Source organism: Herpailurus yagouaroundi, unplaced genomic scaffold (genome assembly GCF_014898765.1).
Source record: "Herpailurus yagouaroundi ecotype Mexico unplaced genomic scaffold, PumYag 67569, whole genome shotgun sequence".
NCBI lineage: Eukaryota > Metazoa > Chordata > Mammalia > Carnivora > Felidae > Herpailurus > Herpailurus yagouaroundi.
Window position 1 is genome coordinate 3779331 of NW_024420375.1, and position 24845 is coordinate 3804175.

Here is a 24845-nt window from a genome sequence, read left to right on the forward strand (position 1 = left end):
GCCATGAGTACTTCTCCCCCCCTCTCTCATTTTACCTCCTGGCCCTCGCCATTCCCCAGCACTGCACCAGCTCACTCCCCATCCCTACGCAGTCTCAGAAGCCTTGGTTGAACACTCAGTCCCACTGAGCTAACTAGACAAGGAACTGGTTAGCCTCTCAGCCCCAGGCTGCCCGCTGACTGGTCAAGGAGAAGAGATAAGCACAGGAAACAGTCAGCTAGTGGTCTCAGGGAGGAGGTGAGGCCTGATCACAGGAGGTAGGTCTGTCCTAAGGTCACCAGGAAAAGCTCATAGAGGAAGAAAGCACCTCTTCCATTGCCCACCCTTACATGCAAATGTCCTTTCTTCAGAGCTCTGACTCGGGCCTGCAACTGCTCTTACTCTACACCCTCTCTCCTGGAAGTCAAGGGCACACTTGGAGACCACTTCCATGGGCTTAGCCTCCACATCTCTATTCCCAGCTCAAACTAACAGTCAACTGCTCCATCTCCACCCAAATGTCCCACAAGGACCTCACAGTCAGCTAAGCACATCTTGCACTACCCTCCACCAGTGCAAAGAGGCTCCCCTTTCTCTCATCCATTTTCTCTTGGTGATACCACCATCTCTCCAGTAACCCAAACTAGAAAGTAGTCACCCTTTGCTCTTTTTTTTCCTCTCCCTCACACTTAAAATTTTCATCCATCCATCCATCCATTCATTCCAAAAGTATTTTTTGTTGAGTCTTCCTCTGAGACCTGGTAGTCCCTCCTCTTAGCCCACTGTCACTGTGAGTCCAGACCTTTGTTACCTCTGATCTGTTCCAGAACTGGGCTCCCTGCCTCCACCTTTGCCCTTCTCTTGGCCATGCCTAGCACAGCCAGCCACCAGAGTGATCTGCCCCTGCACTCTCTTGCTATGAACCCAAGGCTTGCTCATTTGGGGCAGAGAGATCAGGTTTGCCCCCATTGTGTGCCCTGGTTGTCCCAGGAGGCCCAGGGGATCACTTGCATGTGATATAGACAAAACTTTTTTTTTGTTTTTGCCTTTCAGAGTTCTGTATATATTTTAATGTGTATCAGAAAAAATATAACTAGCAAATCTAAACCATGGTTTCTCATATATTTTTTATTAGGGCAAGATTAAGTGTTTTAAAGGGAGGAGTCTTATTAAATAAAATAACTAAGTAAATAGTAGTACAGGTGGTGCATGGAAATGGAAAAAAGTTGAAAATGTGAGACACAATTGCCTGAGGTTTGGGAAGCACCAGTTTCTAAGGGTAAAGTATATGTTCCGTAGCATTTCGTGGACACTTTCCATGATTAGACCCACCTACCTCTCCAGCCTTACCTCCTGTCACTTCCTTTCAAATTTGATGATCTAGCCATCTTGAATGATTTGTGGTTTTCCAAATACACCATGCCCATTCAACACTTCCATGCTCTCACAAATGCACTTTCTTTTGCCTGGAACACTCCCACTGCCCCCTCTAACCATCCCCTCCCATCTTCTGTTGGCAATTTCCTATTCATCCTTCAAAAGCCTGACTGGCTGTCTCCTCTTCTCTGAAGGCTTCCCCGACAGATCTCCTTCCTCCATACAAAATTAATTAACAGAATTCATCCTTCCCTCCTCTGTACTAATTTGGTACTGTGTACATATGCTGGCGTGGTCTTTTCAATGTACTTTTCATCTATCTTTTTTTAATTAAGATTTTATTTATTTTTAAGTTTATTTACTTTGAGAGAGAGAGAGAGAGAACACAAGCAGGGGAGGGGGCAGAGAGAAGGAGAGACAGAATCCCAAGCAGGCCTCGTGCTATCAGTGCAGAGCCCAATATGGTGCTTGAACCCATGAACCATGAGATCATGACCTGAGCCGAGATCGAGTCAGACACTTAACTGATTGAGCCACCCAGGTGCCCCAAGATATTATTGTTTTAAGAGCGATTTTAGGTTTGCAAAATTGAGGATAAGGTATAGAGATTTCCTATATACCCCCCAGCCCCACACATGCACAACCTCCCCCATGATCAACATCCCCCACCAAAGTGGGACATTCGTTGCAATTGATAAAACCTATACTGACACATTGTTATCGCCCAAAGTTCATAGTTTACATTACAGTTCATTCTTGGTGTTGCATATTCTATGGGTTTGGACAAATGTATGATGGCATGTACCCATCATTATAGTATCGTACAGAGTATTTTTACTTCTCTAAACATCTTCTGTGTTCCACGTACTCCTCCCTCCTTTACCGATCCCCAAACCCCAGCAGCCACTGCTCTTTTTACTGTCTTCCATGGTTTTGCTTTTTCCACAATGTCATATAGAGTTGGAATCATACAGTATGTAGCCTTTTCAGATTGGCTTCTTTCAAGTATTGCCATTTTGAGGGGGGAGGGGCAGAGGAAGAGAGAGAATCTCAAGCAGGTTCCATGCCCAGTGCGGAGCCCAATGTGGGGCTCAATCTCACAACCATGAGCTCATGACCTGAGCCAAAATCAAGAATCAGACACTTAACCACTTAACCTGAGACACCCAGGCACCCCTCAAGCATTGCCTCAAGGTTGTTGTTACATGCTTATCTCCTCTAGTAAAATGTGAGCTTTTCGATGAAAAAGGCTAACACTTGTTTACCAAAAGGTGGGAAAGAGCCATTGAGCAGACCTTGGAAGGCTTGAATTCTTTTTTCTTTTTTATTTTTTATTATACGAAATTTATTGTCAAATTAGTTTCCATACAACACCCAGTGCTCATCCCAAAAGATGCCCTCTTCGATGCCCATCACCTATCCTCCCCTCCTTCCCACCCCCATCAACCCTCAGTTTTTTCTCAGTTTTTAAGAGTCTCTTGTGCTTTGGCTCTCTCCCACTCTAACCTCTTTTTTTTTTCCTTCCCCTCCCCCATGGGTTTCTGTTAAGTTTCTCAGGATCCACATAAGAGTGAAAACATACGGTATCTGTCTTTCTCTGTATGGCTTATTTCACTTAGCATCACACCCTCCAGTTCCATCCACGTTGCTACAAAGGGCCATATTTCGTTCTTTCTCATTGCCACGTAGTACTCCATTGTGTATATAAACCACAATTTCTTTCTCCATTCATCAGTTGATGGACATTTAGGCTCTTTCCATAATTTGGCTATTGTTGAGAGTGCTGCTATAAACATTGGGGTACAAGTGCCCGTATGCATCAGCACTCCTGTATCAGAAGGCTTGAATTCTGATATCTCTTGCCTATGAACCAGCAGGGTGATCTTAGGCAACTCATTCGCCTCTGCTACCTTCATCCTTCAGCTATAAAAAGCCATGAATTCTTAAAAGACATCTTTAGCACACACACACACACACACCGCCCCCCCCCAAGGGTGGTTGGGAAGATGTGGTATGAGATAGCTAGGAAAGCTTTTAGAAAGTTGAACTTGCTTTTCAAATGAAATAAGAGTGATTATGATTGCAGATGGGGGAACACCGTGAGTCTTGCCCTAAGAATGGAACCAGTAGTGAGTCTGGTATGTTCAGGGGACCATGGGGAGCAGCCAGGCTGAGCCACTTCCAGCAACCAATGCAGCTGCAAAGCAGGTAAGAGTGCAGGTGGGGGTAGCACTAGGATGGATGTTCACAGCATGTAGAAGCCATAGGCTGCTTTGACACTGGGAAACCTTGCCTGCCAGGCTCATGAGTTGGAATTAATTTGCCACTACCTTTCATACCCCCTTCCACCTCTTGAGTAAATTGTAGCCCTGTTGCCCTATGAATCTGGATGGGGTGGGTGCCAATGTGTGCTAGTGCCACCTGAAGTACACAGCATGTGCATAGCTGTGCATACATGAACGACCTGTTTGAACATAGAAGGGAAAATGTATGCTAGCACTTTTCATCCACAACTTTACTTAACCCTCAGAACAGCCTCCAGGCAGGAATTGTTGATGCTGTTTGACAGATGAGAAAACTGAGTCTCAGGAAGAGCTCTGTCCAAGGGTCTGATGACAAGGAAGTTGCAGAGCCAGGATTGGAGTCCAAGTCTGTCTGACTGTCAGGCTTGTTCCTATCGCACCATGTGATGTGCTTCTCAGCATCTTTGCAACCATGGCAGGAGTTACTAACCTCGGAGACTGGGTGCAGTGAAAGGAGGGGTTCTGTGGCTTTGTTCTGGTAGGGCTAGCAAATCTCTATAGTAACAAGGACTGCAATTCCCAGCCCAGTAGAAGCCCCACCATATGTCTGTGTGATGGCACGTTTGTGTTGTTGGAATAATTGAACTCATTGGAGGCTCTGTGTTGTGTCCAGAAACTGGAGCTGAGGATTCCTGAGCTAGCAAGAAAGTGGGGGCATACTTCAATTTAAGCCTAAACCAGGTGTTGAGAGGGGCTTTAGACGCAGAAAGAACTGGTACTGTGCTGCTTTCTGACCACCCCCAACCCAAGCAGCCATCCCTGTGCTGTGAGCAAGGTGACCTGTGCTTAAAGATGAAAATGAGTCCACTGTTCTCTGTACCTGAACAAAATGAGGAAATAATCTCATTGCATTTGTGAGGCGTTTTTGTAGTTGACCTGGCCCTTTCATATTCATAAGCTTATTGAATTCCCACAATCTTTGGAGAGCCTAGGTGGCTCAGTCAGTTAAGCATCCAACTTTGGCTCAGGTCATGATCTTACAGTTCATAGGTTCAAGCCCTATGTTAGGCTCTGTGCTGATAGCTCAGAGCCTGGCATTTGCTTCGGATTCTGTGTCTCCTCTCTCTCTGCCCCTCCTCCACTTGCTCTCTCTCTCTCTCTCTCTCTCTCTCAAAAATAAATAACTTTTAAAAAATTCCCACAATTGGGGCACCTGGGTGGCTCAGTTGGTTGAGCGTCCGACTTTGGCTCAGGTCATGATCTCATAATTTGTGGGTTCAAGCCCCGCATCAGGCTCTGTGCTGACTGCTTGCTCAGAGCCTGGAGCCTGCTTCAGATTCTGTCTCCTTCTCTCTCTGCCCCTCCCCTGCTCACACTTTGTCTGACTCTGTTTCTCAAAAATAAATAAATGTAAAAAAATTTTTTTTTAATTCCTACAATCTTTGATTTCAGCATGATGGATGCTAAAGTGGGAGAGGCTTATGAGGGATTCAGGTGGCCCCTATCCCCCTTGGGGGCCTTCTTCCCAAAGACATATTTCCTAACCTGACTTAATGAGCCCATTGGAAGGTGGTATGGAAGAAGTTGAAACTCTAGGCCACCAAAGTATTTCCTGGTTTTCCTCACCTCCCACAACTGATAGGAATGTTGAAGGTAGAGGCACGGGCCCTGGAGCTGGAGGTCAATCATGATAGTCACACATTTCCTGGCCTAGAAATGGAAGGAAGCAAAAAGTGGGTATAAAAAAGTTACAATGGCCCACCTAATGTCAAATAACAGGGAAATGGCTAAGTAAATCCAATGCATACCATCTCACTGAAGTATGATAGAGCCGTAAAGAGCTAATTACTGGGTCGGCTTGGAAACTTTGTCAATGTTGATAATGAGTATGCCATATGAAAGGCACAATACAAAATTGTATCTATCCTGAGCTTTACATACCCTGTAAAAAGTATGTCTGCACAGGAGCAAGGACTAGAGGGGAATTGTGGAAAAAGCAAAACTTGATTTATTGTGAGTGGCAGGCTTGTTGGTGAATTATTCTTTCCCTTAGATTTCCATTAATGTTGTTATAATGTCATTTATGCAAAGAAAAAATAAAAACCATTAACATATAGAACAATTGCACTGGCAAATCATTCTGTCAAGCTGAGAAACCAAAGCATATCATTTCTCTGAGCCAGCAAACACATTTGAAAGACATCAGTGCAAGAGGAAATGCCTCTTTTTATGGGAAGCAGCCACGGAGAATAGGGAAATGTGTGATTTAGTGTGAAAAGCCCCAGGTTTGAATCCAAGCCCTGAGCCTTACTTTGAGTCTTCGGGGGAAGTTATTTCACCCCTTAATGTATCTGTGGTTTCTTCATCTGGAATGTGAGGATACTAATAACAGCTGCCACCACCTCACAAAGCTGTAGTACAGAACAAATGATATAGGATGCCTCACAGGGCTTTGTGAGGTGGGAAATGCTGCACAGTGTAAAGCCTTATCATGGTATATATACAAATATTTTGAGACAAAAGCACTAGATACTGTTTGCCACTGTCCCACCTCTGTTGGCAACAAAGCTAGGTTGGCCTGTGCTGCTAGGTGGCTTCTCAGGTGGCATCCACTTTGTCTTCTCTGAGTGCTGGGTGCCGCTGACATTTGATTAAGCAAGTAAAGCTTTCCAGTTTTAGCCATGGTTGGGGAATAATTGGGAAATATCGTGGGCTTGTGTCCTCCTCTAAAATGCTTAAACTTCATGGAGAGAAGATTAGCATAATTGATAAAGAACATGGTCAAGACCCCTTCAGCTGCTCGGATTCTCAGCCACACTTGGCCATGTCCTAGCCGTACGCCTTCAGACAAATGACCTAAGCTCTCAGAGTGTCCAGTACTTCCTTGGTCTGGAGGACTTTGTAGTGCCTACCTTAGTGTGGCGGTGAGGATGAAATGAGGTGCCGGCATGCAGTGAGTAAGGAGCATGGGTGCGCTGCCTTTATTACTGCTTAGAACTGTCAGAATAGGAAGGATCCCTAGGCATCACCTAATCCAGGGCTTCTCAACGAGTGCCAAGAGGGGTGTGGAGGGAGTCTTGGGAGGCACAGTGTGTATATATTATTATTTTTGTATGTCAGCATTGAAAAATCTTCTGTGAGACAGGGCGCCTGGATGGCTCTCAGCCCGTTAAGCATCCGACTCTTTTTTTTTTTTTTTTTTTAAAGTTTATTTATTTTTTGGACAGAGAGAGACAGAGAAAGAATGGGGGGGGGGAGGGGCTGAGAGAGAGGGAGACACAGAATCGGAAACAGGCTCCAGGCTCTGAGCCATCAGCCCAGAGCCTGACGCGGGGCTCGAACTCACGGACCGCGAGATCGTGACCTGGCTGAAGTCGGACGCTTAACCGACTGCGCCACCCAGGCGCCCCAAGCATCCGACTCTTGATCTCAGCTTAGGTCTTGATCTCAGGGTTATGAGTTCAAGCCTCACATTGGGCTCCATGCTAGGCACAGAGCCTACTTAAAAATAATCTGTGGGAAAAACCGACTTTTTGTCTAGCATGGTGCAACCCAGGTGCTTTTTTTTTAATATGAAATTTATTGTCAAATTGGCTTCCATACAACACCCAGTGCTCATCCCAACAGGTGCCCTCCTCAATACCCATCACCCACCCTCCCCTCCCTCCCATCACCCATCAACCCTCAGTTTATTTTCAGTTTTTAAGAGTCTCTTATGGTTTGCTTCACTCCCTCTCTAACTTTTTTTCCCCTTCCCCTCCCCCATGGTCTTCTGTTAAGTTTCTCAGGATCCACATATGGAAAACATATGGTATCTGTACCATATGGTACAGATGTGAAAACATATGGTATCTGTATTTCTCTCTGTATGACTTATTTCACTTAACATAACACTCTCCAGTTCCATCCATGTTGCTACAAAGGGCCATATTTCATTCTTTCTCATTGCCACGTAGTATTCCATTGTGTATATAAACCACAATTTCTTTATCCATTCATCAGTTGATGGACATTTAGGCTCTTTCCATACTTTGGCTATTGTTGAGAGTGCTGCTATAAACATTGGGGTACAAGTGCCCCTATGCATCAGCACTCCTGTATCCCTTGGGTAAATTCCTAACAGTGCTATTGCTGCGTCATAAGGTAGGTCTATTTTTAATTTTTTGAGGAACTTCCACACTGTTTTCCAGAGCGGCTGCACCAGTTTGCATTCCCACCAACAGTGCAAGAGGATTCCCATTTCTCCACATCCTCTCCAGCATCTATAGTCTTCTTGATTTGTTCATTTTAGCCACTCTGACCGGCGTGAGGTGGTATCTCAGTGTGGTTTTGATTTGTATTTCCCTGATGAGGAGCGACGTTCAGCATCTTTTCATGTGCCTGTTGGCCATCTGGATGTCTTCTTTAGAGAAGTGTCTATTCATGTTTTCTGCCCATTTCTCCACTGGATTATTTGTTTTTCAGGTGTGGAGTTTGGTGAGTTCTTTATAGATTTTGGATACTAGCCCTTTGTCCGATATGTCATTTGCAAATATCTTTCCCCATTCCATTTGTTGCCTTTTAGTTTTGTTGATTGTTTCCTTTGCAGTGCAGAAGCTTCTTATCTTGATGAGGTACCAATAGTTCACCTTTGCTTTTAATTCCCTTACCTTTGGAGATGTGTCAAGTAAGAAATTGCTGTGGCTGAGGTCAGAGAGGTTTTTTCCTGCTGTCTCCTCTAGGGTTTTGATGGTTTCCTGTCTCACATTCAGGTCATTTATCCATTTTGAGTTTATTTTTGTGAATGGTGTAAGAAAATACAACCCAGGTATTTTAATAAAAGTGAGATACATGTTTGGAAACCACCCGTCTCCCACAAAACTTTCACTGTATAGACCCACAGAAGTAAGGTGATGTGCCCAAGGTTACCCAGCTACAGAGATTAACATTGGCCACAGTCCATCTGCTCTCCCCCTACCGCACTGCAGTCACCACTGCCCACCACTCTCCAGTCACCACACTGTCCCTATGCCCTCTGGGATTTCCTCATCACCATGGAGATGCCCTGTGCCACATGGCCATATCCATATGACCATTATCAAGCTGGGAGAAACCAGACAAAGCTCTGACATTGAGAATAGGCAAAAACGATGTTTGAGATAACAAGGAAAGATGTCCCTGGTAGGAGGTCCTGTACACTGACAGGTCAGCTCCACATTACCTCCAGGCAGTATTTCCAAACAATCTGAGCTAATGCAGCTTCCTAAGTGCCCTCTGCATCCCTGTGGAGTAAATGGTCTTTGATGAAACCTTCATCTCTCTCAATAGCAGATTTTCTATTTAAAAAGTCAATCTCCTGTCAAATTCTCCAGGAGCACAGATGGAGGGGTGTGGGGACCTGGGAACTGGATAAAGCTCTCAATTTCTCCTTGTCATGTGGGTGGAGTGTGTTCTTTGAGTCTGCTTTCTGGCGTTGGGAATGGTGGCACAGAGACACCTCTATGAATTCCTCTTGTGAAGTTTGTAGACCTGGGGGTCGGGCAGGTGCTGTGTAGGCCCCTTAGGCTTGCCTCAGAGAAGATGTGCCCCTCTCCTGTGCCACATAGGAGATAAAAGACACATACCATCTCTAGCATACTGCTCCTTTGAAATATTCTGACCCATCCAGCATCCTGGGGTCTTGCTCCTGCTTCCGGGACCTGACTTCTGGAATTTCTGGCTTCTGTGACTTAGCTCCTCACACTTCTGCCCTGGCTTTCATTGCTTAACACTGATGCCTCCACCCTCAGCCTTTCCATACTCTTGACTACCTTCATCCCTGCACCATGACTATCTTGCTGGACATGTGCCCCAGCCTGTGGTTCTGTCACCAGCTCCCTCCTACTCTCTGGTTGCTGCAGGGCCTGGCTTGGGGTACAGGAGCTGTCTTCTCAGAGTAAAGAGTAAAAGTGGAAAACTTGAGTTCTCTTTTGGCGGCCACAGAGCCCAACCAACACCGCTGGTTTTTAGGATGAAGACAGCCTCCATCCCTACCATCGCCAGGCCTCCAACCACCCAAACGTGAGATCTGTGTTATGGAAACTGACACACACCAACCATTTCCCCACCCAGGGACAATAGTTTGCCCTGACTCACACCCAAAGAACTGAAAACCCTGAGTTGAGGGAACAAAAGGCAAATATCAGCCAAGGAGACAAGACTAATTTGTAGATTCTTCCCATCCCAAACACCATGGCTCTGGTCATGCATGATGGTGGCTTCCTACCACAGCAACAGCAGGCAACTCCTGACCAGAGAGGCCCAGATGAGAAGTGACTGCTGGGGTTGATGACACATTCAGCCCTATGTGAGGTGAGCCAGGGATGGTAACTGATGGGAGATCAAGCTGAGGATAAAACCAATAACATTTCTGAAGGGATGCCCTCCTGAGGCTCAGGTAGAGGTCCAGCAGGTCTGGGAGGGATAGTAGAAGACACAGGCCAGCCCCAGCATATCTTCTTCCGAGCCAAGCAGCATTCTAAGTGCTTTGCAGATATTAACACATTTGATCCACACAACAACCTTAGAGTATAGGTAATTTTATTAAGCCTCATAAAGGAGATATATAGATTAGAAACGGCAAATTATATAACAAACATATTAATTAGACATTGAGGCTCAGAGGAGTTAAGTAACTTGTCCAAGGGCACACAGGTGAGACTGGGATTTGAGTCCAGGCAGTAAGTAGGGCTTCCAGATCTGTCTTCTTAGCCACTATGCTAATCTGTCAACATGAGGGAGCTAAAACAGTCAGGCTACCTTTGCCCTCCACTGGGCTAAGACTGGACTTCAGTTTCTGCTAAGAATTAGTGTGATGGTTAGCAACCTGGAGAGACTGTAAACACTATCAATGCCTGGGATCCATGACAGAAATTCTGGTTCTGTTGGTCTGAGATGAAGTCCAGCCTGTGGGGAATGTGGAGGTCAGGGTGAGCAGCAGTTTGGGGGGAAGCTCCTTGACTTGAAAACACACAGCATCTCTCCCATCCTGACAAACATCTACCTCCCAGCTCTTCCTCACCCTCTAGCTATGGCCCTATCTCTTTCCTAACTACAACCAGACTTCCTGAGAGGTGTCTCCACTCCCCTCCCATTTCCCTCCTTAACCTGCTGTGGGTAGGCTTCCAGGAAGCCAGCCTTGCAAGGTTACCCTTTTAGTGTTGACACAGTGAACATTCACTGGTTGGGCCTCAGCCTACTTAAATCCTTGAATGTAGTTGATGATATCAACGGTCCTTGCTTCTAGAAACTAACCTTCTCCCAACTCTGGGGGCACAATGCATTCTCCTTGTCTGGGAGTTTCACCCATCATTTTATTTTTTTAAAAAATTTTATATTTATTTTTGAGAGAGAGAGGGTGAGGGAAGGGCAGAGAGAGAGGGAGACACAGAATCTGGAGCAGGCTCCAGGCTCCAAGCTGTCAGCACAGAGCCCAATGCAGGGCTTGAACCCACAAACTGTGAGATCATGACCTGAGCCGAAGTTGGACACTTAACTGACTGAGCCACCCAGGCAGGCACCCCTCACCAATCTTTTTAGATGGCTTTTTGTACCAAGCCATACACATTTAAATTATGAAGATGGGGCCTCTAGAGACCCTCAGCCCTGCCCCTGTCCCTTCCTTTAGGGAGTTGAGAGTCTAGTCAGTACCAGAGGTACTCAGTACCCTTAAGATAACAAGGTGGTTCCCCCAGGAGAAGCCCTAACTCCTTTCCTCAAGCTACTTCCCTGTCTCTCTGCATCTCTGGCAAAAATGAGAAAGAGAACAAAGCTCCTGCTAATTCTCTTTCTACCCTGTGAGCAAGAACCCAGGATGGGTTCCCTTCCAAGACAGTTGATTATGAGACAAGGTGTGGTTTGCTTGTGCTCATTTTGACAGTATGGTCATGGAATCCCTTTGTAATGAGCTTCTGGCACAGGTGAGTTTTTCCTGGATTCTTGCCCTTCTGAACACACAGAAACAACTTTGAACAAGATATGTTTTAAATGTTTTAAAACCAATGATTCTCTCATGCTTTCTGTCCTGGGAAATAGACTTTGCTAGAATCTGCAATATGCTAACAGTGTGGAGGTAGGAGAAGCGGTGACGAAGGCCAGCAGGGTTCTCCACGTGATGCCATAGAGAGCAAGGTTGGACTCTGAATCTCACTATTCTCTGGTTGTTGGACCTTGGCAAAGCCTCTTTCCCTCTCTGAGCCTTAGCTTTCTCCCCTCTTATTGGGATTCGTCATCATTAGCTCCTGTGCCAGTAGTGAGGATGTTGGGAGATGACCTCTACGTGCTGTAGGCATGATCCTCTGCCAGAGTAGGCACTCGCTAAAAGTTGGGGAAACTGAATTGAATTGCATTCAACCGTGGTGCACAAGCTTGTTCTGGGCCAGAGAGAAAGTGTGTGTGTGCAAGAGAGACCTGCAAAAAACAAGGCCTATCTCTGTGCAAGTCTCTCCTCTGGGAAGGAAGGGGCCCACACAGTGACAATAGACCAGGGGCGCTGACTCAGACAGCCAGTTCCTGCTCATTTCCCCTCACTGCAGGACAGCGGCTGGGCCGAACAGGAGGTCAGCCTTCTGTGGGGCTCTGACTCGGGCCTTTGGCTGGGAACCTTCCCTAGAGAAAGACAAAACCAACTCACAGACAGCTCCCCTCACCTGTCTGCTGTGGTGGGGCCCTCTGGACCAGTGTGGCTGTGGGTAGGCACTGGGGGCAGAAGGAAGTGGGAAAGTGGAGAAAGGAACCTTGCTTGTTGAATCCAGCATTTCTTTCCCTGGGCTGTGTAGCCCAGGAACAACTTCGCAGGCAACAGACCATGTAACTGATGGGGCCAAACTGATCCAGCTAGGGTGCAGGGAAACGGAGTTCAGAAAGAGTCCCTGGGTACCCACTGAGGAGCCTGGGGACACGGCTCTGAACAGCGTGGAGCCTTTTGGCTCCCTGCCCCCAGCGTGGACCCACAACACACTTCTCCCTCGCATGAGAATTTGCTGGATGTGGAGTCTTGGTCATCCATACTACTAGGATGGAGAGAGCCGAGTCTGTCACCCTCTTCTGGAGCCGGGGAGGTGAGTCTTCTGGGGGAGGAGGGTCGCATGCTCAGCGGAGGGGAGAAGGGAAGGAATTGGGGCCCGTTGTTGAGGAGGAGGGGCTTCGTGCACTCAGAGCTATCCTGAGGCAGGCTGGGCCATCTTGGAGTAATGTGGGTTCCCTTAGTACTACCAGTATGCAAGGAGGGGCAGGATGAATTCAAATTTGGGTGGCTCTGGAGGAGGAGAGGGTGGATGTGATCACATCCCAACCCTGATAAAGGAATAATAAAAGTGACCGACAAGTCATTAGTGTGTATATAAGAAATACTGTATCCCTTATTTTCTATAAATCGACTAACATACTTTCTGCTCATTTGGATGGTAGCAAATGCCATCTCAGTCAATCTTGGGGCTTTACCCACCTCCTGGACTCCTGCTGAAATGCTGATTTTTTTTTTTTTCAATACCAAAGCATGGGGGCAGGGAGGAGCAGGAAAGGGATGCCTCTCACTGGTCATGTGTTCACACATGCTACTAGCAAAGGACCGAGTGCCTTCTAATTTCAGTTCCAGCCAGATCTCCTGGAGATAGGGTGGAATACAGTTCAGAGTCCTGAGGCGCACCAGTTCTCCTCTCTGGCTTGGGTGAAGAGAATGAGCCGGGACAAGGGAGGTGACACTGCAGTTGTCTGCCCTTGAAAATTGTACTGGAGGCTATGGACGGCTGCAGAGGTAGCTGGCAGGACACACTGTGAGTCCCTGTTGTGTCTCTGGGGTTCTAGTTGGTCCTTTGTGGCAGGAATATACTCAAGAGGAGTTTGTGAGCTAAGGTAGTTTGACAGGCACAACAATAGGACTGAGAACAAAATACTGTGAGAACCACACGCTGTTTGGCATGGAGAAGAATCACAAGACAGTGGTCTTTGGTCTTCAGGCCTTTGAAGGGATGTCACAGGGTGAAGAGAGTAGATGGGTCAAAGGGGGCTCAGGTGGCACAGCTGAAGCCTGGGGATAAAGAAAGATTTTCAAACAGATTCTCCATGGGCTGTCTTGAAAAGGAGTGAGGGGTCTGGGTGTCTTTGGACAGGTTGCCTTTCTATTTTTAATGTTTATTTATTTGGGGGGATAGAGGGGCAGAGAGAGGGAGAGAGAGAATCCCAAGCAGTCCCCAAGCCATCAGCATGAGCCCAATGTGGGGGTCTCAAACTCATGAACCTGAGTTGAAATCAAGAGTCGGATGCTTAACCGACTGAGCTACCCAGGCAAGGTTGCCTTTCTCACAGTCATCAGGCCAGCCCTTGGGAAGACAAGGGCAAGTGAGAACTGGCTTTCCTCTTCTGCAGCAGAGGGGCGGGGTAGGGCGGGGGGGGGGGGGGGGGGGGGGGAGGGGGGGGGCAACCCCCCCCCCCCCCCAGGATGCAGGCCAGGCCCCACCCTGCAGTGGACTTCCCTCCCCCCACCTCTACAGCTACCTCCCTGGCACCCTGACTCTCTCCCTCCCACTGGGCTCCCTGCTTCCACTCTTGCCCCCCTCCAGCCATTGTCCACTCTGCAATCAGAGCACAACTTTACAGAACAGACCCGGCTGCTCAAAATCCTCCCATGGCTGCCCACTGTCCATTGGTGAAAGTCAAGATAGATTTATTTCTCTTCTTTTTTGCTTCCTTGCTACTCTCTAAAAACAGAGCAGAGATAAGATCGTTTCTCACTCCCCAACACAGATCTGACATCTCATAAATTTATACCCTAGACAACTGGAAAAGGCTATATTTAACCTTCTGCCTTGTAGCTTTTAATGGAGGGACTTGCTTCAGGCACTGCCTTCTAACACCACAGGAGACCAGAACCTTTTCTTTGTTCTCTGCAGGCCAAAGACAGCCTCTGCCTTCAGCTGGGTGATGCAGGCTGCTTGGCCAGCCACCCGCCCCAGAACACCCACCACTCCCCCTCTCCAGGTGAAGGAGGTTCCCGTCCCAACCCCTGGAGGGTGCCCCCTCAGCTTTCGTATCTGCAAATATTTGAAAGACTCCTTATGAACCCCATAGCTGGAGAAGTGGAACAACCGGTGAGCACAAGAATATGACAGAGGACAAGGCCAAGAGGTGTGAGCAGGGCTAGGGGAGAGAGCCAGGAGAGAAGCAAATGTACTTTCAGGGCTCTAGTTGTGGTTGTAGGAGAGGGAGAGGAAGGTATGCTAAGTAATGTGTCAGTCCCTGTAAGCAAAGCTTTGCAAGTCTTGCCTCATGTGATCCTCACACCAAACCTAGGAGGTAGGTACTATTATTGCCCACATCGTACTTCACTGAGGAGACTGGGGGTCAGATCAGTTCAGTGACTCACCCAACATCATACACAACTTGAAAGCGACAGAACTGGAGTGCGGGGGGGGGGGGGGGGGGGCGCCTGTGTGGCTCAGTCGGTTAAGCGTCCAACTTGGGCTCAGGTCATGATCTCACAGTTCGTGGGTTTGAGCCCCATATTGGACTCTGTGCTGACAGTGCAAAGCCTGCTTCGGAGTCCCTCTCTCCCTCGCTCTCTGCCCCACCCCACTCATACTTGCTCGTGCTCTCGCTCTCTCAAAGTAAATAAATAAACTTAAAAAAAAGAAAGAAAGAAAGCGACAAAACCAAGATTGAGTCCAGGCCTGTCAAACTCCAAAGCCCTGTTGCTTTACACAGTCCCAAGATCTCCCTGGCTGAGTTGGCCCTGCCTTTTGGAGCAATTCTAATGTACTAATCTCCATGACTTCCTTGACTGTCTTTTACAAATGCTTGAGGCCCCTGCAGGCTCTTTCCATATTGCCCACCACCCAGGCCCCCAGGCCCACCTCAAGCTCTTCCCTTAGCTGTGGAGCCCAGCCCCACGGATGATGTTTTTCGATGGTTCCCCTGAGCTCTGTCCTGATGGGCTGACTTCTTCCCACCTCTGCTTCCATACACTGTTCTCTTCTGCCTTGCAGATAGCAGCTACTGGACACAGTCACCTTAAACAATGAGCCATACTATCCTTTTCACTGTGTCTTCACCTGGACACCCAGGCTCCTGCCGCTGTCTCAGCCCCACCCTCACCGCTTTGTCCTCCACAGTGTGGGGAATGAGAGTCACCACAGGCACTGGTTTGGAAATCTTCACTGGGCCAACAAAGGGGCAGCTACAGCAAAATGACTGCCCCAGAGCTAATGGACAAAGCAATAGAGTGGTAATAACAACCACATTTGTAGGGCACTTTATTGTTTACCAACTGGTTCCACAGTCAGCAGAGTAGTAGGGAAGGGAACTCCAAGGTGATCTTAATGGAACACAGTACAGCTTTATGGAACATTGAATTACATGGGGAGAAAATGATTCTTTCTCCCTTCTCTTTATGGCTTTCTGATTACATCAAAGAGAAGGTCTCAGTGTGGTGCTATTCTTCAGCCTCTGTAATGCTTGCTAATCTTCTTTTGGAACAGAGCTAGAGTGGGCCTCAGGCTCAAAGACACTGAGAAACAATGATATCTACATAAGATTTAATTACTCTGTTTCCATTGTGTTTATTTTTACAGCTACTTTCTCTTTGTGGCAAGTGAAACTCGTTTTGTTTTGGTTTTCGGTTGCCAAATAAAATTTCTTTTAATATAAATTTATCTAAGCAAAAAACGTTATTTCGAGAAGAAAGATTAAATGAATAGGAAATAGAACCAGTGGTGCCCAGATATGGCAAAGCTCACCCAAGTGGTACCTAAATGGCTGAAGCCTGGGCAACATTGGAATTGTCAGCATTGAGTTGACACAGGAATGCCATGGCATTTGATCAGGACCAAATTCCTCGGCATGGCCTATAAGGCCCTGCACGGTCTACTCCTACTAGTGCCCTAGACTTCATTGTCCTTTACTCTTCTCCCTCCCCCACACTATACTCTTCCATGCCTGCTAGCCTTTGAGCATGCTGTGCCCTCTGCAATGTCTCTCGCACATGTCTTGTCTACCCATCTCACACAAATTTATTCTTCAAGACTCAGTTTAAATGGTACCTCCTCAGGGCACCTGGGTGGCTTAGTTGGTTGACCATCTGACTCTTGATTTCAGCTCAGGTCATGATCTCACAGGTCATGAGATTAAGCCCCGCATCAGGCTCTGGGCTGACAGTGCACAGCCAGCTTGGGATTCTCTCTACCTCTCTCTACCCACCCCCAAAACCCCCACTTTCATGTGCACACTCTCTCTCTCAAAAATAAATACACTTAAAAAAAATAAATGGTACCTCCTTTAGGAAGCTGTCCTTCAGCTAAGCACTAGGTTCATTTATTTCTCTATTATAATGTCTCTCCCATGGCTATAATTATTTGCTTATAGGCCAATATCTTCTACCATATTGATTCCAAATGCATTTTATAAGAAAAACTTACAGAGAGAGAAAGAGAAAGGGTAGGAGAGGGAATAAAAATGTAACTCTGAGTGAGGCCCATGCACAGTGATTGGGCCCTGGGGACTGTCACAGCTCCTGGAATCACTTGGAATTGAGGCTTTCCAGATGCCAAATCAGAGCTTACGCAGGCCACAAAGCCTATCTGGGGACTGCTGCTGGGGGGCTGTTGCAGGTCACATGTATTGGGGTGCCTTTGGGATCAACACCTAGGATCTAAAGGAAGGAGGTAGTACTGATTCAAGGGGGAAGTTGGCTGTGACACTGTCTTAATGAAAACCTCAGCTGACCCTACAAGAAATTCTGGAACTGGGTTGGCCCTTCAGAGTTGTTCTGAGTCAGGGTGAGGAGACCAGGTATAAATACCATGGCACATGGACCAGTCATTAGACACAGGCTGCCTCCAGGGAGGGAGCGTGGCCTTGAGCAAAGCAACCCCTTCCTCTCGGGAGGTGGCTGGGCAAGGCCCAAAAAGGACTGTCAGCCAGCAGCACTTGGTCCTGGGGGTACCTGGAGGGGCATCACCGTGTCTACCACAGGAACATCGTCAGCACCCCTGCCCTGAGGCTTCAGTGCTGGGGAGGCATGGAGAAGAGAACAGTGACTTGGAGGGCCGAGTGTGGCTGTCAAGAGTTAGTGACTGGACTTATGTGGATCCTGAGAAACTTAACAGGAACCCATGGGGGAGGGGAAGGAAAAAAAAAAAAGAAGTTAGAGTGGGAGAGAGCCAAAGCATAAGAGACTGTTAAAAGATGAGAACACATTTTGGGATGAGCACTGGGTGTTGTATGGAAACCAATTTGACAATAAATTTCATATATTAAAAAAAAAAGGAAAAAAAAAGAGTTAGTGACTGGAAGAGCCTAGTAAACATTTGTCAAAAGAATAAATGGCTGAGTAGGATGTTCTAGGCACTGTGTTTAGAAGTGAGGAGGACACAGAGATGAACAAGTCAAAGGGAACTTCTGGTATAATTGGCATATCAGATATGTAGAGGCACTATTCCAAAACAAGGCGGTAAGTGCTACAATGTGTACTAAACCACTTTGTTCTTCCTTCTCTTGGAGGCCTTACCATAGGGAACCTTCTCGCAACCCTCTAAGGCCAGAATTACTGTCCTCACTCTGCACATGTGAAAACTGAGATCCAGGGATTTTTATTTAGAAGTCATTGCCGGTCCAAGCCCCCAAACCAGGCTGGTGCCCTGAACAGTCAGGCTTCATAGCTCATGCCCTCTCCCCTACACTGCCCAGCCCTTCTCAAAGCCATGTGCAGCCCTTTGCACTTTGCAAAGTGCTTACCACATCTATTTCATCTTGTCATAGCCCTGTGAGGGAGTACAATTAGGGTGTCAGAAGAAAATAGCTTTTTACCTTTATTTTCTTAACCCACCTGGTATGCTTTCAGAAATAGATATATTCTGATCATATTTATAACAGTGACATTCTTTTTTATCCTGGCTTTCTTTTTTCCTACACATTCTCAACCACCTGTGAAAATCTCTCATTACACTCATCTGTTCTTCTATATCTTGCCTCAAAAGTGAGAAAATTGTGATCAAAATCCAGTTCCTTCTGAGCTGTGAGAGGGGAAATGTTTTTTTTTTCCTCTTTTCATTTCAGCCTCACTCAAAAAGGCAAAACTTTATTGATTTGAAACATTAAAATGTATGAAGCCAAGAATATCTCTGATTTTATGTGTGATTAATAATCCAGGAGAGATTGGGGAGGCGGGGTTATATAGGCTGAATAACAGGCCACTTAGAGGCAACTAAAAATCTCCTTTGAGGAGCTGGGTCTTGAGTGGGGCAGCTGCTCCTTGCCCCACCCTGTACCCTCTCCCCACTTTTGTGCCCACCTTCCTCCTCAAACTCCAGGCCCAGTCTTTTCCTTCTCTTTATTCCCACATAAAAGATTTCCCGTCAAATGTCAGTGTTGGCATGTTTTGAGGCTGTACAAAAAGAATTCTAGCAAATCTCCCAATGAGTTCCATTGCAGTCTGTCTGGTCCCAGAGGTCACCCAGAGCAAAGCTTTTCTCTAGAGTTTCCCTGGCAGAAACTATCACACTGTAGAAAACCAACAATTGCTCTGTGTTCCAGAGGAGAAAAGTCTCCATATGTTCCCTGCTAGAATAAAGATGTACACACCCTCGTCCATGCTTAGCATGACTTCATTTGCCAACACTAACACAGGACTATAATTCAAATTTCCTCTCTCTTTATAACTACCAAAATACCATGCTTCCCTCATGGATTAAACAAGGGAATCCTCATTTCTACTCATTTCCTTGACTCCCCTGTAGAGAGCTTGCAATAAGCAATGGGGGCCAAAGTGGGGTGCAGGGGTCAGCTTTATGCTTTAAAGATTAGCAAGGTAAATAAGTTGCCTTTATTAAGGTGTAGTGTTCAAAGAGTTAAAACCATGACTGTAACTGACATATAGAGTGATCACATATCAAAGATTCATTTAACTCACTGCTGAGGGAGCCAGCATTGTGGTAAAGCAGATTTTTAAAAAGATAACAAGAGTTTGGCAGTTTCTCAAGAAGTTAAACATAGAATTGTCACATGACCCAGCAATTCCACTTCTAGGTGTAGATCCAAAAGAATTGAAAACAAGGACCCAAACAGATACTTGTACATGAATGTTCATAGCAGCATTGTTCACGATAGCCAAAAGACCAAAACAACCCAAATGTCCATCCATGGATGAATGAATAAACAAAATGTGGTATATCCATATAATAGAATATTATTCAGCCATGAAAGGGAGTGAAGTTCTAATCCATGCAACACTATGGATAAACCTTGAAGACATTATGCTAAGTGAAATAAACCAGACACAAAGGAACAAATACTGCATGATTCCACTACTGTGAAATATCTAGAATAGGCAAATTCTACAGAAAGTAGACTGGAAGTTACCAAGGGCTAGGAGGACAGGAGGAAGGGAAAATTAGTGCTTCATGTTTCTATTTGGGGTAATGACAAATTTTGGAAATGGATACAGTGTGGATATAGTTAATACCACTGAATTGTACACTTAAAATGGCTAAAATGGTGAGTTTTATGTTATGTCTATCTTACCACAATAAAAAATAGTTTGAAAAAGGACATGAGAGACCAAAAGAGGTGAGAGACTTTGAAAGAATGATGGAATAAGATCAAAAAGATACAAAACTGGGTATGTCTAGAGGATAATACAACTGTAACCTTTAGTGCTATCTTTCCTACTGGACAGAAATAACTTTCATTTCTACCAGACAAGAATCATTCACAACTTGCCAATGTTCTACAAGTTAACTTTTAATTTTACAGAGTGAACCTTAATGAATAATGAATAGTCGGGGCATCTGGGTGGCTCAGTCAGTTGAGCATCCAACTCTTGATTGAGCCCTGCATTGGGCTCTGTGCTGACAGTTTGGAGCCTGCTTGAAATTCTCTCTCCCTCTCTCTCTGTCCCCCAGCCCTGCTTATGTTCTCTCTCCCTCTGTCTCCATCTCTGTCTCTGTCTGTCTGTCTCTCTGTCAATAAATAAATAAATAAATAAATAAACTTTAAAAAAAATAGTGAATAGTCAAGCAACCTCACTGACGATACTCTCATATGTTCTTGAAAGAGTGCTCAGCAATCTATTTTGCCTTGCTGTCAAGTTTTAGATCATTTTTTAACACCTCAAATAATACATGACAAACCACACTCCCATGTGAGTCTCCATGAAAGAACCTTAACTTTAACTTCAAAGCCTGACTCTCATGTGGCATTTACATCTTGGTGGCATCTTCTGTGTGGCAGCAAGCAAGTGTAGTCCTGGGTCACTTGTCAGTCCCACATTAGTCTGTAATTGCACATCACCGCCAGACCAATCCTTCAAAGCACTACTTTCACTGTGTTCCTCCCACACACAGAATTGAAATGACTCCTGATCTAGCCCACACTTCTCAGACTGGCTCACAGAAGCCTCTGGAATCTAGCCTGGATAGAGATTTGCAAAGGAGACTTCTCATCACACTCAGCCCCACCAGGTTGTTCTCTCCCAACTCCTTGCTGTGACTCGGACCTTTGTTTAAGCAGATACTCCATCTTTTTGTACCTGGCCCATCTCTTATTCTATTGGGCCTATTGGCAGTTTCCCAAATTTCAATCATCGATGTACCACTGTCACAAATGCTGTTTACTGTCTGTACTATTTACTAATTTAAAAAACTCTACTCTTTCAAAAAGGGTTTTACTTGCCCAAAGTTGCAGGTTTGATGTGCTATTTATTTTTTTTTAATGTTTTTATTTATTTTTGAGACACAGAGAGACAGAGCATGAGCAGGGGAGGGGCAGAGAGAGAGGGAGACACAGAATCTGAAGCAGGCTCCAGGCTCTGAGCTGTCAGCACAGAGCCCGACGTGGGGCTTGAACTCACAGACTGTGAGATCATGACCTGAGCTGAAGTCGGACACTCAACCGACTGAGCCACCCAGGTGCCTCCTTTTTTAATTCTTTTTAATGTTTATTCATTTTTGAGAGACAGAGAGAGACAGAGCATGAGTGGAGTTGAGGCAGAGAGGGAGACACAGAATCCAAAGCAGGCTCCAGGTTCCGAGTTGTCAGCACAGAGCCCGACACAGGGCTCGAACTCATGGACCAGATCGCGAGATCATAACCTGAGCCAGTCAGACATCCAACCGACTAAGCCACCCAGGTGCCCCTGATGTGCTATTTAAAGAAAAACTTTTATTGGGCTCCTAAGTGGCTCAGTTGGTTAAGCATCTGACTCTTTGTTTTCAAGTTCATTTATTTATTTTGAGAGAGAGAGATCTTGAGCAAGGGAGGGGCAGAGAGAGAGGGGGGCAAAGAGAATCCCAAGCAGGCTTCACAGCCTGACATGGGGCTCGACCTCACAAAACGTGAGACCATGACCTAAGCTAAAACCAAAGTCGGACGCTCAATCAACTGAGCCAGGCATCCCTAAGCATCTGACTTTTGATCTCAGCTCAGGTCTCAATCTCCAGGTCATGAGTTCAGGCCCCATGTTGTTCTCTGTGCTGGGCATGAAGCCTACTTTAAAAAAAAAAATTAAAGAAAAAAAGTTTATCTGTGTATCACCTGAAATCACAATTATTTCCTGCTTGATTGTGTCCTAATTGTTTGGTATGTTTGGCCTTACTTGAAGACTGTAAGCTCCTTGAAGACAGGTACCATGGCTTTGGCATCTCTGGCATGCACCACTGACCTAAGCAGTTGACATGTCCCCACCACGTACCCTTTGCTTGATTCAGTGTCCCATCTTCTTTGGTAAGCTTCTCATCAAAACACTGATGGCTTTCCTTTTGTCCCTTTAGTGTGCACAGAAACATTGAAAATGTACTCCCAGTCCTCCAGGGACTTATACTTTGATTGGCGGAACAAAAGCAGGTATTCTTGGTGAGGCAGGCAAACCTAACTCCCTTTAGGCCACTTTCTACGTATGTTACCTTGAACAAAAAGCCTCCCTACCCCTTAGTTTCCTCACCAATGAAATGACAATAATGATAGTACCTGCTTTGCCTCCCTCATAAAACAGAGAGGAGGCTCCATTGAAACGATAGTTGTGGGGGCACCTGGGTGGCTCAGTTGGTTAAGCGGCCGACTTTGGCTCAGGTCATGATCTTGCAGTCAGTGAGTTCAAGCTTCACGTCGGGCTCTGTGCTGACAGCTCAGAGCCTGGAGCCTGTTTCAGATTCTGTGTCTTCCTCTCTCTGACCCTCCCCCGTTCATGCTTTGTCTCTCTCTGTCTCAAAAATAAGTAAACGTTAAAAAAAATAAAAAAAAAAAACGATAGTTGTGTGTTTTCTAAATAAGAAAATGATACCCACATTTTAGCCAAATGATTCCACAAATATTAAATAATACAAGATGGCCAAATAAAGAATGTCACAAGGCAGTTTCCCAAGCTCTAAATTAGTCCCTGTGGCACTCACTAATGGGTGGCAGGATTCCAGAAAGCTTGCTTGAGATGGGTCATGAAGCATAAGTGGAAGTTCTGTAAAGGCTGGGAGTGAGGAGGAGTGGCCTATCTAGATGTGGAGCATGAGGGAAGCCAACTGAATAAGGGAAGAAAGATGGGTACCTGCTTGGAGCTGGTGAGGAGGCTAACTGAGCTGCACAGAGGGAAGTGTGAAATGGCAGTGGGGAAATGCAAGGCACACCCAGAAGGTGGAGGCCGCCAATGCTTGGCTCAGGCTGGCTGAGAGAAGTCACTGGCTCTTGAATGGAAGAGCATGTGAGGAAACCAAGCTTTAGAGGGCAGATTCTTCTAAGATAGCACTTCTTGTCTTCCTCATAATTTATTTATCATTTATATGTTTGTCTTGCAAAATAAAATACAGACTCATTAAACCCCCAAGAAATCAAAAGTAAGCCAACGAGTATTTAGAGTCAAAAATGAAAGTCCACCTCTAACTCGCCCCTCCCCATCCCCAGCCAATTCTGGTGTCCTTCAAGGACTTCACCTGTTATCAGCATGTTGTGACTCATTCCAGATCTTTTTCTATTAATACTCCTACTTTGTGTGTGTGTGTCTGTGTGTGTATATATACATATCTTTTTACATAAATGAGATTCTATTATACATTTTGTACAGAGTTTTGATGGTCTTTCTTTTTAACTTAATCTGTCCATGGACATCTTTCTATGGCAGGATATCTCCTTTTGAAAGGCTATATAGCATTCCTTAGTAAGAATATACCATGATTTAGTTAATCAATCCCCTATTGATGAGGACTTCTGCAATTAATTTTGCTTTTTCTTGTTTACTTTTATGTCTTTAAAGTAATAAATGCATGTAGCAAGGGACATGAAACAGTATAAGAGAGTGTTTAGTGAAAAAAGTAATTCTCCTGCCTGTCCCTAACTCCCCACCCCACTTTAACAGCTCCCCCCTCTCAAGAGGCATCCACAGTTACCAGTTTCCTGTGTGTCTTTCCATAAATTATCTATGCATATGCAAGTGTGTGTGTGTGTGTATGAAAATATGTGCATGTATGTGGAGATGGAGGGAGAGGCAGAGAAAGAACATTTCATATAAGCACATATTGTATCTACATGATTCTTCCTTTTTATGTTTATTCGTTTATTTTTGAGAGAGAGAGAGGGAGGACAAGTGGGGGAGGGCCAGAGACAGAGGGAGAGAGAGAGAGAGAGAGAGAGAGAGAGAGAGAGAGAGAGACTCCCAAGCAGGCTCCATGCCATCAGCACAGAGCCTGATGCGGGACTCAATCCCACTAACTGTGAGATCATGATCTGAGCCAAAATCGAGTTGACACTTGACTGAGACACCCAGGTGCCCCTCTACATGATTCTTCTTAATGGCTGCAGAGTATTGTGTGTGGCCAAGATGCAATATATCTAACCTACCTTCTATTGAAAGGGGTTATTTCCTGTAGGTAGTCATTACAGGTAGTACTACAGTGCATATCTTTGTTCATGTATCTTCTTGTGCACTCTATCTCTAGTGTGAATTCTTAGAAGTGGCACTGATGGGTAAAAAGGAATGTGCATTTAAACTTTTGACAGATAAAGCCAAATTGCCCTCCAAGGAAGTTGTTCCACTTGACCCTCCTACTAACCATGTATGAGAGTGCCTGCTGCTCCATATGCTCTCTCCCTATCACGGCATGTAATAAAGCCTTTCATCCGACTGGGGAAAAGATGGAAACTTGAGGTGGTTGTGTGGGAATGTAGTTAAGGAAGGCAGAGATTGCCCAGTTGTTCCCCACAAGTATGGTTGAGACTCTCATAACAGCCCGATAGTGGATGTAACTTCACAAACAT

The 24845-nt window shown here is 45.7% G+C and overlaps 1 protein-coding gene across 6 annotated transcripts in view; it reads left to right on the forward strand.

The window, feature by feature from the left end:
• NHSL2 (NHS like 2) overlaps positions 1-24845 on the forward strand; it is a 279106-nt gene that overhangs the window by 188751 nt on the left and 65510 nt on the right. Inside the window, exon 1 of one of the 6 annotated variants that reach the window (XM_040467829.1) lies at positions 11767-12676. The exons of 3 other annotated variants lie outside the window; for them this stretch is intronic. In XM_040467829.1, the coding sequence (XP_040323763.1) occupies positions 12634-12676 (43 nt within the window). In that variant the 5' untranslated portion in view covers positions 11767-12633. Of the gene's footprint in view, positions 1-11766; positions 12677-24845 lie in introns of those variants that run through there. 2 more of the 6 variants (XM_040467831.1, XM_040467833.1) reach the window with 2 other exon arrangements.